Genomic DNA, 13921 nt, shown 5'->3' with positions numbered 1-13921 from the left:
GGCCGGAGGCACGAGCGACTACCTACAAGTCATTTGTGCAGCACGCCAGGAGGCTAAACAAGCCCATTACAATCAAAACTACCCGATACCAAATTCGCCAAAATGGCGCCAGCCTTTCTACGCAACCTAACGGACTTCTCAACCAAAGAAAGAAGGCCCCACCAGCGCTAGTACAGTACGCCTTTCAACACCAGCCGCTCGCTTGATCCCGACAGCCGGTACCAGGCACGCCACCGCCGGCTTTTTCATGCTGTTTGACGAAAATTGAGGCCTCCAGCATCCTCCAAGGAGCATCTGCCGAAGGAACCGGATCAGCAGTGCCCATGTCCCACATGCACCGCAGCCAAAGGGGAAGGTGGCGTATGAATTTTCACATCCCTGCTGGATCCTGGCTTTTGTCGAGCGCACGTAACGACACGGCATGCACACGAATACGATTCATGTGGGCGCGGGATGCGCACCCCGGTCCGCCATATTTTGTTGGACGGTAACACGTCGGATCTGATGCACATTGTTGGCCTCTTGCCCGTTCACGCATTGATATTCGCCGCAGCCCCCATGTTTGCGGCGGCATGGGTTGCACGGTGTTGAATATCAAATTATCTGTAAGATCGAGGAGCTACCCCCGCAGCACTCTTCACATCTGCATTCATCCAAACGTTTCTTTCCATCTTCTTCCACTTTCACGTGGCGTTCACCTGCATTCGCGCTCCTGCAAGTGACCGAGCCATGGGTTCTTCATATGACAGTTCGGTGGTTGTGCCCAAGGAGGTCACTGCAACAACACATCGCCACCAAGACAGTTTGGAGTACGCGGAAAATGGCGACGAGTACCACAGTTCCATTCAGGGCCACACGCGGGCGGACAACCGCGACATGAATCGCATGGGGAAAATTCAAGAGCTGAGGAGAAATTACCGACCGTTATCCGCTCTCGCCTTCACGGTCATTCTCCAGGGTGTATGGGAAGTCCTCTTGACGTAAGCATTGCACCCTTGTGCGACACTCTGCGGCCAAACTAACACCGCGAAACAGTGCGACCTACCAGGGTCTTGTCGACGGAGGTCCAGCAGGTCTCATCTGGAGTTTTGTCTGGACATGGTTTGGCTTCAGCATGGTCATGCTCTCTCTTGCCGAGATGGCTTCCATGGCACCGACCGCGGGCGGTCAGTACCACTGGGTGTCCGAGTTCGCTCCTCCATCGACTCAGAGGTCCCTGAGTTACTTCACCGGCTGGATGTCGACCCTCTCGTGGCAGGCGGGTACCGCATCTGGTCCTTTTCTGGTCGGAACCTTGATCCAGTCCTCGGCTACGATCATGTACCCCGACTACGCGGCCACCAACTGGCAGGGTACTCTCATTGTCATCGCCGTTACCATCTTGGTCTGGGCCTTGAACGTGTATGGCTCCAAGGCCATGCCTCTGTTCCAGAATGTCATGTTGATGGTTCACGTCTTCGGCTTCTTGGCCATCATCATCGTCTTCTGGACCCTGAACCCCAGGGCTTCGGCTGAGGTCACCTTCACGCAAATCTCTAACACTGGAGGCTGGAACTCGACTGGTCTTGCGCTGATGGTTGGTCAGATCTCTGCTATTTACGCCTGCATTTGTGAGTACATGTCTATCCTACCAGCATTGCCATCGCTAACATCTTCAAGGCTCTGATGGTGTTGCCCATTTAGCTGAAGAGGTCAAGGATGCTGGAAAGACTGTCCCCAGAGCCATGATCAACGCCTACCTCATGAATGGTCTCCTTGGCCTTGTCTTCCTGATCAGCTACATGTTCATGATCACCGACCTCGACGCTGCTCTCAACGACGCCTCTGGTTACCCCCACATCTGGGTCTTCTCTCAGGCTGTCGGCCCCGGTGGTGTTGTTGCGCTCAATGCGATCCCCACCGTCCTCATTTTCGCCGGCACTCTTACCTACAATTTGTCCACCTCCCGCCAGACTTGGGCTTTCGCCCGTGACCACGGTCTGCCGTTCAGCAACTGGATCGGAAAGGTTGACAAGAAGCTTGACAACCCCGCCAACTCTGTCACATTCACCTGCCTCATCACTATTCTCCTTTCGTTCATCAACATCGGATCTGACACCGCTTTTAATGCTAGTAAGTGATTTACAACAAGGGCATCATCAGGTCACGCGCTAATCTCCTGACAGTCATCTCACTCAACGTTGTTTCCCTTATGATTACCTACATGTTCTCCATCGGCTCCGTCCTCTACCGCCGCATCACCGCCCCCGAGCTCCTCCCCGTCTGCGCCTGGTCTCTCGGCAAATGGGGCGTCCCCGTCAACATCGGCGGTTTTCTCTACGCCACGCACGCTTTCTTCTGGTGCTTCTGGCCCGAGAGCACACCCACCACTCTCGAGACCTTCAACTGGGCGTCCGTCATGTTTGTCGGTGTTGCCTTTCTCAGTATGGTCGATTATGTCGTGCGCGCGAGGAAGCACTACAAGGGCCCCGTCGTTCTCACGGAGACGTGGAAGGGCGAGTGATGGAAGTGTTCAGTCACTGGTCGGGAGCATGGCGAAGAGCAGATTGGGCTGCTGAATCGAGCATTCGAGGAAGATGAGTGTGGTTGAAAAAAAGTTATCTTGTAAGACTCATAATAGACGTTCGATACATTGGCAATAGCCAAATTAATACCCATGGCTTCGAGCCTGACTCCAGCTTTCATCCTGTCGTTTTTCTGACGACCGTGCACGTTCCTTTGGCCTGCCTTCTTCCACCAACACGGCCTACACAGGCTTATTACTGTGATTCTTGGACCATAACGAGGAACGATGATGCTCGCAACATACCAGCGTTGATGTTGCTTTTCTGCATTACACCCCCAGTGCCGAACTAAACTCATACGTGACCTCCACGATGTAAACGCTCTGGGAGATGGATGATTTAGAACCCGACTTCTACATTCTCGGTAAGAGCATATTCCTCAGCAACAGCCGGCAACGCAAGCGACTGACCCAACGGCTGTTCAAGCTCAAGCACATCGGGGGGAAGCTCCAAAAGCGCCTTGCCGTTCTCCTCCCCGCTGATGATGCCATCCTCCCTCATCTTCACAACCGCGTCGTACGTCGCGACGCCGAAGTTGCTCGTCCGGCTCAGAATCATCTTGGGGTTGATCCAGTTGTGGTAATGGCTCATGGAGAAGCTGTGCAGCAGGTAGGTGGAGGAGAAGTCCATTTCTCAGCCTGCGCGCCTCCGGCGGTTTAGCACGACGTTCTCGTACAGCTCCATTGTGTCTGTTGTGTTTGCGGCGACGGGGACGGGGGATGCGCGGCCCGGGTTGGGCAGGAATAGTTTGTTCATAGAGTACTGGAACCAGTGCGTGGGCGCGAAGGAGTTGCGGTCGAGGATGAGGACTTGGTTGGGGATGGTGACGAGGTGCTCGGCGATGGTGGTCATGCTGCGCAGGTTCGATGCCCATGCGCCGTTGAAGCTTGCGTGTTGTTCGCGTACGATGAGGCGTGCCATTGTGCTGTTGGGTTTCGTCATGAAGGCTCCGTTGTTGATTGTACCGTTCACAGACCCGTCTTCAATTGCGCCTCCGTATTGACGGCCGCCAATAAAGGCGAAGCCGGCGGTCAGAAGTGGCGTTAGGGTTCGGAGAGGAACGATGTCCCAGTCCAGGTAGATGCCGCCGATCTTTGCAATGGTGTCCCATCGGATGAAGTCAGATTTGTGTTGGATAGCACTGATACGCTGGTTCTCGTTAGGGCCGGCGAAGTTGGGCACGTCGACCTCGTTCCACTTCAGGATATCTGGAAATGTGTTGATGACTGCACGCGTCCATCGATCGCCCTTTCCGCTGGCGTTCCTGATCTCGGTCTCGTTGAAGTCGGTGTGGATGTAGATCTGTGTTGGCTTGATATACATGACCGACGCGAATATGGTGAGAAAGCTTGCGAACGGAAACTTCATGACCGAGTCGGCATCCTTCTTGATGTAAACGTAGTGAACAATACTGGGTATAGGGGCATCCTCTGAGATTGCTGCAGTCCTAAGTATTCCAAACCCTCTCGACGTCTCAGCCCGATGAAGAGGGCTCATGGTCAGGGCCAGGGTGATAATGATGCATATCGCTACCGTAATCTTGAGACCGGTCCGTGAGCGTGCGAGAGGAGGTAGAGGGCCAATGACCATGTAGTCGTGCGATCTGCGAAAGACGCTGAGGGATCGAAGTTGGCTTAATATTGTGACAGAAGAGAAACGCTAATATCAAATAATGAGTGAAGAACTACAATGAATTGCAAAGTGTGTTAGGCGACGTAGACGGGATGAGACATTGATAAGAAGCAACGGACTTAGTAGTCAAGGGCTGTCATCGCTTCCTGTAGCTCACCATCTCTCCTTGAGCTCGGAGTTCATCTCAGGCGGTATTAAAGTTCACTAATAGGACGCTACAGACTGTCAGCTTTCCTGAGGTCCGCCACAGCGCACGGCTGTTCTAATCGAGGCGTCGTGGAAGTCGATTTAGCCTTGACTAGAAGCAGCCGCAAGATGGATGTGGACGCTACATTCCTCAGTCACAGGTATAGATTACCGACAAACCTTCGCAGGTAAAACACAGCAATCGAAGAACGCTGCAAGTCAATCCCAATATGGTAGCAGCAGGCTTCAATGCAACGTCCGAGATCTTAGCTATCCAGGCCTCGAGATGTCTAGATAATCTCAGACCACAACTCGGGGTTATCTGTATATTCATACAGGTCAAGCTCCTTTTCGTTTTATTTCGAGCGCGTGGTAGTTAGTGTGGGAGTCTGATCGGAGTAGGTTGCAAAGGCTGGACGGACAGATGTCAATCGGTATGATGGCTGTGCAAGGCGGAATCTAAGCAAGGTGGTAGATCAACGCTAAAAGAGGCTAATCAATTCCCTGCATCAGCCCTAGGCCCCACTCGTATATTTCCACATCCACTTCCCCTGAACAATTGCGGCATTTGGTTCACCGCTAGGCTTTTTGGAAAGAAAATCCCGTCTGGAAACTCGCCTGGCAGTATTGTGTGAAGAAATTACTTCAACTACTGTTGAATGGCAAAGGGTGCAATGTGTAAGAAACGATATTTGTGTATCACACGGATATGGACATTGTCTTCGGGGGCTCGAGATGTTTCTCACAATTGAATGACAAAGCGTCTGACCCGACCTAAGGGTGTAATCACTCTCCGCCTCTGGAGGAGGTCCAGCCAGCCACGGCAAGCTAGGAGTGCCACCAAGTGGAATTTTTGCTCGATAAGAACCAGCCTTTAACATGCTAACAGATGGGACTGTTTTGATTTCAAGTCAGTGTCGCTCTCAGGGACAGCACAATCTTACTGTTGAATTTGCAGCATCATGTTTGATATGGCAAGCATGCGTCAGGTAGCTCAGTCCTGCAAACTCTGCTGCTACTGCTGCTGCTGTTGCGGTTCATGTTGAGCTCTTTCCAAACATGATTCCAATGCTGGAGCATCCATGGGTTGTTTTTATTAGATTTGCTTAATGCTGGTCACACTGTGATCTAGTCACCAACATATGAAGATCCATCATCTATTCTTCCCGTCCTCCTACACAAGACGCATTTGCACGTTCGGATCCACTCATCACACCGTTTTTGTCCATATCCAACCTTACGTCTTTTTAATCTTGTCTCCTTCTTGTGCTACTGATGTGCTATTACTAACACTTACTATGTCCCTCATCCTCTGTGATTGGAAGACTACACCCCCAGAAATCTTCCTGAGCCACTAGTCCAGGTCCATATCCGCCATTCATTGTTCCAGTGCACCCGCAGCTTGATCGCCCATTCCACGTCCATGACCTCTCATCAACAGAGTGTACATATGATGAGCCTTTCTCATCTCGGCTACCCACTGAGTATGCATAAACTGCTTCAGCATCGCGATATCGTGAGCTTCATGTGCCGCAGTCCCGTAGTTCACCACATCAGGTATCATCTGGAGGCATTGGAAGGCTTTGTGAAGTATCGTCTGTTGCGTGAGGGTTGCATTTCTGAGCTGCTCAATGCCCTGGATGTACTGGTCGCGTCCAACTGGAGGGTAAGTAGGCAATGTCGTGTTTCTTGGAAGGTCTGTAGTGGTTTCATCGGTAGGCGCGGCATCCTCAAGTTTTGCGATCCAGGTCATCTGTTCGAGAGCATCATCTTCGTTTCGTATGAGGAGCTCGATTATTCCGTGTTGATACCACTCACTATCTCTGATAGTTTCCGTGAGATCAAAGCCTTTCAGTTCTACTGGCTTTCGTGTCTGCTTATCAATGACGTCATATTCTTCGCAGATGCGATCGACGCAGGATTCTATGCAGGTTCTCAAGCCGTCCTGGATCCCTTCTACAGCATCGTGTCGCATCTGCACCATATACTCTTTGAGGTCATCCATCGCTTTCTTGGCTGGTGATTTCATATCGGGTCACTTCTGTTTCTGCAACTGGTTTGAGGATCGTTGTTCGCTGTAATTCAGCAGGGTGGGTGTCTACATATAGTCCACAAAACCAAAGATCAAAGACCGGAAGCAAACTGTGTAGGCTTTGTGCCCTTTCCGGTACAATCCATGCTTTTTTTTTAGTGCATTTGGCTGGGAAGTCAATGTTAAAGAGAACCATCGTCGACATGGTCCATTCGTGCTGGAAATCTCAAGTCGGAGGAGCTGGAAACTGCTCGATCACAGTTCCGTATCAAGCTCGCAATCATGTTGAATGAAAAACACCAGTATTGCGGCACTGTGGGTTTTCGGCATTCTTCAAGACGTTGGCCTAAAGGCCATGTGGACAGTGGGCCAGGGACAGCTTGGGGTTGAGGCAGCTCGGAGGATCTCCGGCTCCACAACTCCAACATCACCGCGTTCAGTCCACTTGTTCTGGGCGCATTCCCAACAACACAACCCACAGAGCTTCTCCATCACATCAGGACACACAGTATTGCCGGATACTTCAAATTACAACATAAAGTCTCATCATATACAAACATGCCTCAGCCAGGTAAGCTTCCCTCTGTTCGGCGCGTCGCGCTCTTGCAGCTGAGGCCTCCAGTTGGACTAATTGACGTGCAGCAGCGAGAGCATTCTCGCAAAAGGATCTCCCGCCTTCGGTCGAAACCGCCTACTACCGAAAATGCATCGATCTGCGCCGGCGTATCAACGACATTGAAGAGAACAACGATGGCACAAGGCAACGGATCCAACGCCTGAACCGCGGGATCCAGAAGATGCGCCTCGAGCGCGCCTTTCTGCTTGACCAGCTGCAGAAACATCAAGAATACAACATGGATGATTCAGACCGCAGCTCTAGCCCACCGCCAACGCCAACAGACAAGCCGCTTCGCAGCAAGCGCAGCCAAAGGAAAGGCACACCTCCACCTGCTGGCGCGGGCGCACCCCCGGAAAGCGGTGCAGCAGGCCACTCAGGGATCCCCAGCGCAGCTTCACCGGGTGAGCATGGCACTCACCACCTTGCCATCTCACACCCGCACGCCATAAACCCCATGTCGAGCGCCCAAAGCACGCCCGACCCTTCACGACACACCAACCCCTTCTTCAGCTCCATCGGCGCCTCGGCCTCACCGCACGCGTCTCACTCGGCCGTCAACGGCAACCAGAACGCCCTCCCGTCCCTCCACTCCCTGCCAGGTATGCAGCCACAGGCACAGCAAACGCCCACGCCGCGCGCCTACTTCGACCCAGCGTACGATGCCGAGCGCCCCACTCCTGCCCCCGTAGAAAGCGACAGCGGGAGACAACGCGCCTACTCCGGAGCTCAACCGCCGCAGCATGCCGAAGCGCCGCAGAACGGAGACACGGAGATGCGAGACGCCGGGCTCGCGGCAGTCACCAACAGCAACCAGCAGTAGAACTCGCCTTGGTTTGACCCGCACGGCATGAAGCGTGGTGGAAGTCGAGAGCCTGGAGGCTGGACGCGGGACGTTTACGGAAGGAGACGGGCGTAGTAAGCCCAGACAAGGCAAGACTTGACCTGGTCGCGCACTTGGACCTCAGGCCTATCTGTGAACGAAGACAAAATCCCTAGCGGTTCTCCTCCAAGTCCAAAGCAGGGGAATCCAACAAGGGAGTCCAAACAGCTTTTCATTAGGCAACCTGGTTAGCAGCATCAGCCCCTTGGGATGTGGATATAGGTGTAGCAAGGCGTTTAGGATTGGGTATACTATGTGACGGCGAGGCATGCATGGCTATTTTGCAAAACATTGCACGTGTGCATTCGTATGAGAGAGACACAGGCTGTAATAAACCAGTAAGAAGCATGTTCGAAACCTTGCTCAGTGACAAAATGGCTGGCCGTGATCATCTTCCAGCACTGCCACCGGGCCCACAGGCTAGTGAAAGCTTGTGTGCACCGCCATACTGCGAGACCCTGCATGTCATGGAAGCAGATTAGCTCTGTGGATCTTTGCTCCAATTATACAGACATCCAAGCCGGTCATTCGCAAGAGACACGCGTCACAAGTGCATGCTTCCCACATTCACAAGGGTCTCTTCGAGCCGACAGAGCGTCAAGGCACGGGAGAAATGTATTGAGGATATAGAGTCGTCTCCCTGAGACGTTGGCAAAGAGCAAGCAACTGGGTCTTGCGAGCAACCAAATTGGCCCCCAAAATGTGAAACCCGCTCCATTACTCGTCGCAATCAGATCTCGGCCGTGGCACCATCATGGTATGCGTAATCATCCTAACATGCTTCCGCCGCTTATTTCTGCATCATGAGCTGGACGAACTCGTTGTCTGTGGTGTGTTAGTCCGGGTCTTTTGTGTGTTGTATAGCCGAGATAGCGTACAGTCAATGCGACCGTCACCGTCCTGGTCAGCCTCCCTGATCATCTCGTCGACCTCGTCGTCGGTGAGCTTCTCGCCGATCGAAGTCATGACGTGGCGCAGCTCGGCAGCGGAGATGAAGCCGTTGTTGTCGCGGTCGAAGACCTTGAATGCTTCCCGAATCTCCTCCTCGGAGTCGGTGTCCTTCATCTTGCGGGCCATCATGGTAAGGAACTCTGTAAGAATACCGTTAGCCAGGCCTCTGCAATCGCGAGTGCTGGGCGCGTACCAGGGAAGTCGATGGTGCCGTTGTTGTCAGCGTCGACCTCGTTGATCATGTCCTGCAGCTCGGACTCGCTGGGGTTCTGGCCGAGCGAGCGCATGACGGTGCCGAGCTCCTTGGTGGTGATCTGACCTGTGAGAGGGCATTGTCAGCTATGCGCCGTGGAGGGTGGGACGTCGTCGATGTGGACGTCGTCGATGTGGCCGTCGAGCGGCCCAGGGGGTCTCGAGGCTAGCCTCGCTACAGTCACGGCGTGTGTCATGCATGTAATTGAGGGGCGCCTCGAGAACTCGTCGTCCGACGTGCGGTCCGCAGTGAAGGGGGGGTTTACTAACCATCGCCATCCTTGTCCTACACATGGGAGCGTCAGCAAAGCCTTGTTGGCACGAGCACATGCTCGCAGGCTGCTAGGCAACCACACGCCGCACAGGGGGTGGGCAGTACTTACGAAGAGGGAGAATGCCTCCTTGAACTCGGAGACTTGCTCCTCGGTGAGAGAATCAGCCTAGGGAATTTCGTCAGCACCATGTCTCGAGCGTTGCCAGCGGATGGGCGCCGTGTTGATTTCCAGGGCGGGGTATAGGAGCGGGAGGGCAGCGCGGGGCTCACGCACCATGTTAATTGTGGGGTGTGGGTTGGCAGAGGAAGAAAGAGGCAAGACGGAAGATAACCGGCAGAAGTGTGCAGGTGATGTGGGGGGGATATATAGGCGCAGGTGTGGTGTGTGAAGGAGGGCTGGCGGTGTTTGCGGCTGGAGACGTGGTGGAGCTGGCTGTCAGAGTGGCCCTGCACTTAGCGGCGCCCTGCTGTTGGGAGTTGGGAGGGTAATTTAAGGCACTTTGGCCGCCCAGAACGGCAAGGGCGCCTGCGACGCTGCGGCTCCAACCGTCGACCGAGGCCGACCACGCACCAGCACCGGCACCGGCACCAGCACCGGCACCAGCACCAAAGTCAAGCCACCGTGCCCTGCCGCCCCTCTGAAGCTTGCGACTACCATGCCACAGGCCCGTTGAAGCTCGCCGACTCACCATGTGGCGGGACCGCACCAATCTGTACGTTGCGCAGCTGTGCATGCATCCACCGTGTTCTCGCTGACGTAGCCTGTACAGCTTCATATCCTACCGCCAGTCCTATTCACACCACCCCCAGAAGAAGACGCGCTATGGCGGACCCAGCTCGAATGGCTTCGCCGACGGCAGACGCATGTCGGAGGAGCGCCAGGGGCTCATGTCCGGCGGCGCCTACGACGACGACGGCGACGCGGTGATTGAGATGGACCTGCTGCCTCCGCGCTGGCTGGACGTGCAAGACGAGATTACCGACCACCTCACCGAGATAGTGAAGCAGACGCGCAAGCTCGACCAGCTGCATCAGAAGCACGTGCTCCCAGGCTTCGACGATGAAGACGTCAAGAAGAGAGAGGAGCGCGAGATCGAGCAGCTTACGCAAGACATCACAAAGGGCTTCCAGAGATGCCAGCAGGCCATCAAGCGAATAGAGAGGATGGTGCGCGAAGCAAAGCAGCAGGGCAACATCCACCAGGGCGAAGAGGTCATGGCACAGAACCTGAAGATATCTCTGGCCACACGAGTCGGCGAAGTGAGCGCCATGTTCCGCAAGAAGCAGTCTGCGTACCTGAAGAGTGAGCATGCATCCTTGAAGCATACTGGCGACGTGACTGACATGTGCAGAACTCCGCGATCTCGGTGGCTTCGCCTCGCCCTTCCGATCAGCAACGCCCGTTCAGAACCCGTACAACGATCCTGCCATGCAAGAGTCAGACGCCGACCGATCCTTTGCACAATCTACATCCCTCCAGACGAAGCAGCAGCGAATGCGCCATGACCCCAACGAAGCAATCATCGCCCAGCGCGAGCGTGAAATCGAGGACATTGCGCAGGGCATCATCGAGCTGGCCAACATCTTTCAAGAGCTGCAGACTATGGTCATCGACCAGGGCAGTATGCTCGATCGCATCGACTACAATGTAGAGAACATGTCCAGAGACGTGAAAGAGGCAGACCAAGAGCTCAAGGTAGCTTCTGGGTACCAGAAGAAGAGTATCAAGAGAAAGATCATGCTCCTGTTGGCCATACTCATTGCGGGTGTCTTCATCTTGCTCTCGCTCAAACTGGGTACCAAAAGCAGCAGCTCTCCAGCGCCGGCCGCCCCAGCCGTCCCAGACGAAGATGCACCCATGGTAGCGTTACGGACCAGGCGTCCGTCTTCGGCATTACCAACAAGTCGCATTTGGCATCGACGGAAAAGAAGGTTGTGGAGGGGCTTAGCAGAGGATGCACTCGATTTTTAGAGTTGCACGATACCATAGACATCACCCTAATGCAGCGTTCGCCTTCCCTACCAGGTGCGGCATCTCCATGCGCTCGTGCAGCTGACTGCGCGTACAGAGTCCACTTGACCTCCCTCACAGCTTTGAGGCACGGAGGGGTGGAGAAGAGGAAGAGTGCAAAACGTAGAAGCAGTCCTCCACTGCTATACAAGTGTTGGGCAAGCATCACCCGAGGAACTCCATCGCAAGCACTCCATGCACGGTCGATTGTCGTAGACCTTGTTCGTGCATGCCAGGTGAGCGTTGGGACTTCTCGCAACACCGAAATGTCCCGGTGAAGAGACGAGGGCCTGTACGCTGGTCGTGATGCTATTCTCGGACGACTGCGCCCCTCTGTGCCACATGGCGCACACGATAGCAGCGTCTTGTACTGCGGGGGTCTGTGGACGAAGGCGCTCCATTAGCTCGGCTGTGTCGTGGTCATGCTGCATGGACCACGACGGGCATCTTGCAGGTGTACCATTGTTGTATTGTCGTGTTTAGCGCTGTTGTTATATTGTGTTATTCAGCATTATCATTGTAACGTGTTTCACCAGTAAGCGGCCAACACCAGTATCCGGCCAACCCCACCAAAACCAGCCTAACTTGGCGTGCAATTACTCCACAACCACACAGTTAAATTAAGTAAGGTTTTAAAGCATAATAGATTAGATAGCTCTATATTAAGTCCTGTTGTAGCCTTGCATGTAGCATTTGCTACACGTTAGTGGTGCTCGCTAACGCTGTGGGGCAGCGTTAACCTAGGCCTCCTCCTTAACTACATTATTAGCCTATAAGACTAGTAATTAAGCTTCCTTAACCTATAGAGCTCCCCTACATGCTATATACTATCTACGCTTTTAATACTTATATTACTAGTATTAGTTTAAAGCACGTAGCTTAGTATTCTCCTAAGTTAAGATTGTTGCTAACTGTATTATAAGCTAACAACCCTTAATAAGCTGGGATATAGCTTAACTAGTTAGACTCTGTAACTAACACTTAAGGAGATCTTATATAAGGCAAGCTTGCTGCTAAAGCTAGTTAACTGTACGTGGTGTCTCTGCTGTCTACAGCCCTGCTGGTCCTGCTGCTGTCCCTGGTGGTAATAGTGTTCTAATAACAGTAAGGCATGACAGGACACGCTCTAGATTAAATAGAATAAGCCCTGTTGCTTAAAATCTAGCCTTAATATTGCTCTCTAATAGAGCAGTTAGTCTAATCCTTAGGTACATCTATAGGAAGTTAAGCTTATTAACATAGAAGATACTTTAGCAGGCAAGCTTAGACACCTTATGTCTATACACTACCTTAAGAGGAGAGTAGCAGCTAACATCTAGTAGCTAGAGAAGGTGTAAGGTGTAAGGAGGCATACAGAGGGTAATAATTATATTATTCTTATAGTACTAATTAAACTTAGGTGTAGCATGGCTGCTGTAACTGTTAAGGATAAGTAGCTAACAAGCACCTAATAAGCAAGTCTGTGTGTGCCTGTTAAAGTGCTTCACCTAGTCAAGGCCTAGCTTATCTGTTGTCCAGCCGTTGCCACTAACAGCAACAGTCCAGTCAGGTAGGAGGTCTTAATACTAGCTAGCCTAGTAGAGCTTCCCTGCTAGTATAAGGAAGGGTAGGATAGACCAACCTAACGCGTTAACACACTTAATTATTGTTACTTACTTGCAATTGCCTGGCTAAACAACAGTAGCGCGTCCAACTGTGTTAGAGCTAGTAATAACCTTAGATGTTAAGGCAACACCTATTATAAACCTAGTCTTATTAAAGTTATAGATGTCCTTATTAGGTATCCTATATATAAGGCGTGTCTCCTCTACCAGCCTGAACTACGCGCTAATCCTGACAGGATCTTTACAGCGTGCCCTTTGTGAATAGAATTTCCTATTCTACTTTGTCTAGAGTTCTGGCTGGCGCTTAATAAAGCGTGCTACCCAGTTCTTGCCTAGCAAAGGAGGAGGAGGATTTTAGCTGCGGGCAGTAAGGAGAGTGTCTGCTATTTGTTGCACATTAATAATCTAGGGTAGAAATCTATAACAATTAAGGTCTAAGATCTACTAAATAAGGGACTGCTCTTTAACAGGGCTAAGCTTAAGGTTAACAGACGTTGTTGCGTCTTTTAACTTAATACCTTAGAGGCAGCAGCAGAGTGTTGTACAAGGCACCTGGTAGAGTAAAGCAGCCCTATTTTTTAACTAAACGCGTCCTAATTTAACAGCAGAGGCAGCAAGAAGGCATCTACCCTCTGTAAGGGAGGCTTAAGTACGTTGTGGTTGAGCCATCACAGTTGGGATGAAAGAAGTTTGACGCGTTTTGGTGGGGTTGGCCGGATACTGGTGTTGGCCGCTTACTGGTGAAACACGTTATGGTAATGTTTAGCACTATTATTAAATTGCAATGTTCAGCATCATTATTGACTTGCAATGTTCAGCACTATTATTAAATTGCAATGGTCAGCACCGTTATTGTATTACAATATTATTATGTTGCAATGTTTAGCACTATTAATGTACTGCATTGTTCAGCACC

At 52.3% G+C, this 13921-nt stretch overlaps 7 protein-coding genes across 7 annotated transcripts, besides 5 other annotated features; 3 read left to right on the top strand and 4 right to left on the bottom strand.

Annotated features, from left to right (window-relative positions):
- Positions 1-729: 729 nt before the first annotated feature.
- On the top strand, positions 730-2503 carry EKO05_0011453 (uncharacterized protein; the record flags this gene model as incomplete). The annotated part of the gene is made up of 4 exons (XM_038944471.1): positions 730-980; positions 1036-1610; positions 1660-2112; positions 2166-2503. 4 exons carry the CDS (start codon positions 730-732, stop codon positions 2501-2503), a joined length of 1617 nt encoding a protein of 538 aa, XP_038792638.1.
- Positions 2504-2903: 400 nt separating this feature from the next.
- Positions 2904-3155, bottom strand: EKO05_0011452 (uncharacterized protein; the record flags this gene model as incomplete). Its single annotated transcript, XM_038947563.1, has 1 exon — positions 2904-3155. The coding sequence occupies one exon, from the start codon at positions 3153-3155 to the stop codon at positions 2904-2906; it is 252 nt and encodes an 83-aa protein (XP_038792637.1).
- A 42-nt stretch (positions 3156-3197) lies between these two features.
- Positions 3198-4154, bottom strand: EKO05_0011451 (uncharacterized protein; the record flags this gene model as incomplete). Its single annotated transcript, XM_038947562.1, has 1 exon — positions 3198-4154. One exon carries the CDS (start codon positions 4152-4154, stop codon positions 3198-3200), a length of 957 nt encoding a protein of 318 aa, XP_038792636.1.
- A 1237-nt stretch (positions 4155-5391) lies between these two features.
- Positions 5392-5427: a tandem repeat.
- Positions 5428-5760: 333 nt separating this feature from the next.
- EKO05_0011450 (uncharacterized protein) lies at positions 5761-6411 on the bottom strand (the record flags this gene model as incomplete). The annotated part of the gene is made up of 1 exon (XM_038947561.1): positions 5761-6411. The coding sequence occupies one exon, from the start codon at positions 6409-6411 to the stop codon at positions 5761-5763; it is 651 nt and encodes a 216-aa protein (XP_038792635.1).
- A 561-nt stretch (positions 6412-6972) lies between these two features.
- On the top strand, positions 6973-7853 carry EKO05_0011449 (uncharacterized protein; the record flags this gene model as incomplete). Its single annotated transcript, XM_038944450.1, has 2 exons — positions 6973-6985; positions 7057-7853. The coding sequence occupies 2 exons, from the start codon at positions 6973-6975 to the stop codon at positions 7851-7853; spliced, it is 810 nt and encodes a 269-aa protein (XP_038792634.1).
- An 850-nt stretch (positions 7854-8703) lies between these two features.
- On the bottom strand, positions 8704-9667 carry EKO05_0011448 (calmodulin; the record flags this gene model as incomplete). The annotated part of the gene is made up of 6 exons (XM_038944475.1): positions 8704-8738; positions 8792-9004; positions 9058-9183; positions 9387-9402; positions 9500-9556; positions 9665-9667. 6 exons carry the CDS (start codon positions 9665-9667, stop codon positions 8704-8706), a joined length of 450 nt encoding a protein of 149 aa, XP_038792633.1.
- Positions 9668-9952: 285 nt separating this feature from the next.
- Positions 9953-9999: a tandem repeat.
- Positions 10000-10080: 81 nt separating this feature from the next.
- Positions 10081-11362, top strand: EKO05_0011447 (t-SNARE affecting a late Golgi compartment protein 2; the record flags this gene model as incomplete). The annotated part of the gene is made up of 3 exons (XM_038944443.2): positions 10081-10103; positions 10161-10693; positions 10743-11362. The coding sequence occupies 3 exons, from the start codon at positions 10081-10083 to the stop codon at positions 11360-11362; spliced, it is 1176 nt and encodes a 391-aa protein (XP_038792632.2).
- Positions 10284-10312: a tandem repeat.
- A 563-nt stretch (positions 11363-11925) lies between the features above and the next one.
- Positions 11926-12480: a mobile genetic element.
- Positions 12481-13757: a mobile genetic element.
- Between the last annotated feature and the right edge of the window lie 164 nt (positions 13758-13921).

Source organism: Ascochyta rabiei, chromosome 22 (assembly GCF_004011695.2).
Source record: "Ascochyta rabiei chromosome 22, complete sequence".
NCBI classification, from domain to species: domain Eukaryota; kingdom Fungi; phylum Ascomycota; class Dothideomycetes; order Pleosporales; family Didymellaceae; genus Ascochyta; species Ascochyta rabiei.
The sequence above is the reverse complement of the archived record's forward strand: the minus strand, read 5'-3'. Positions and strand labels throughout refer to the sequence as shown.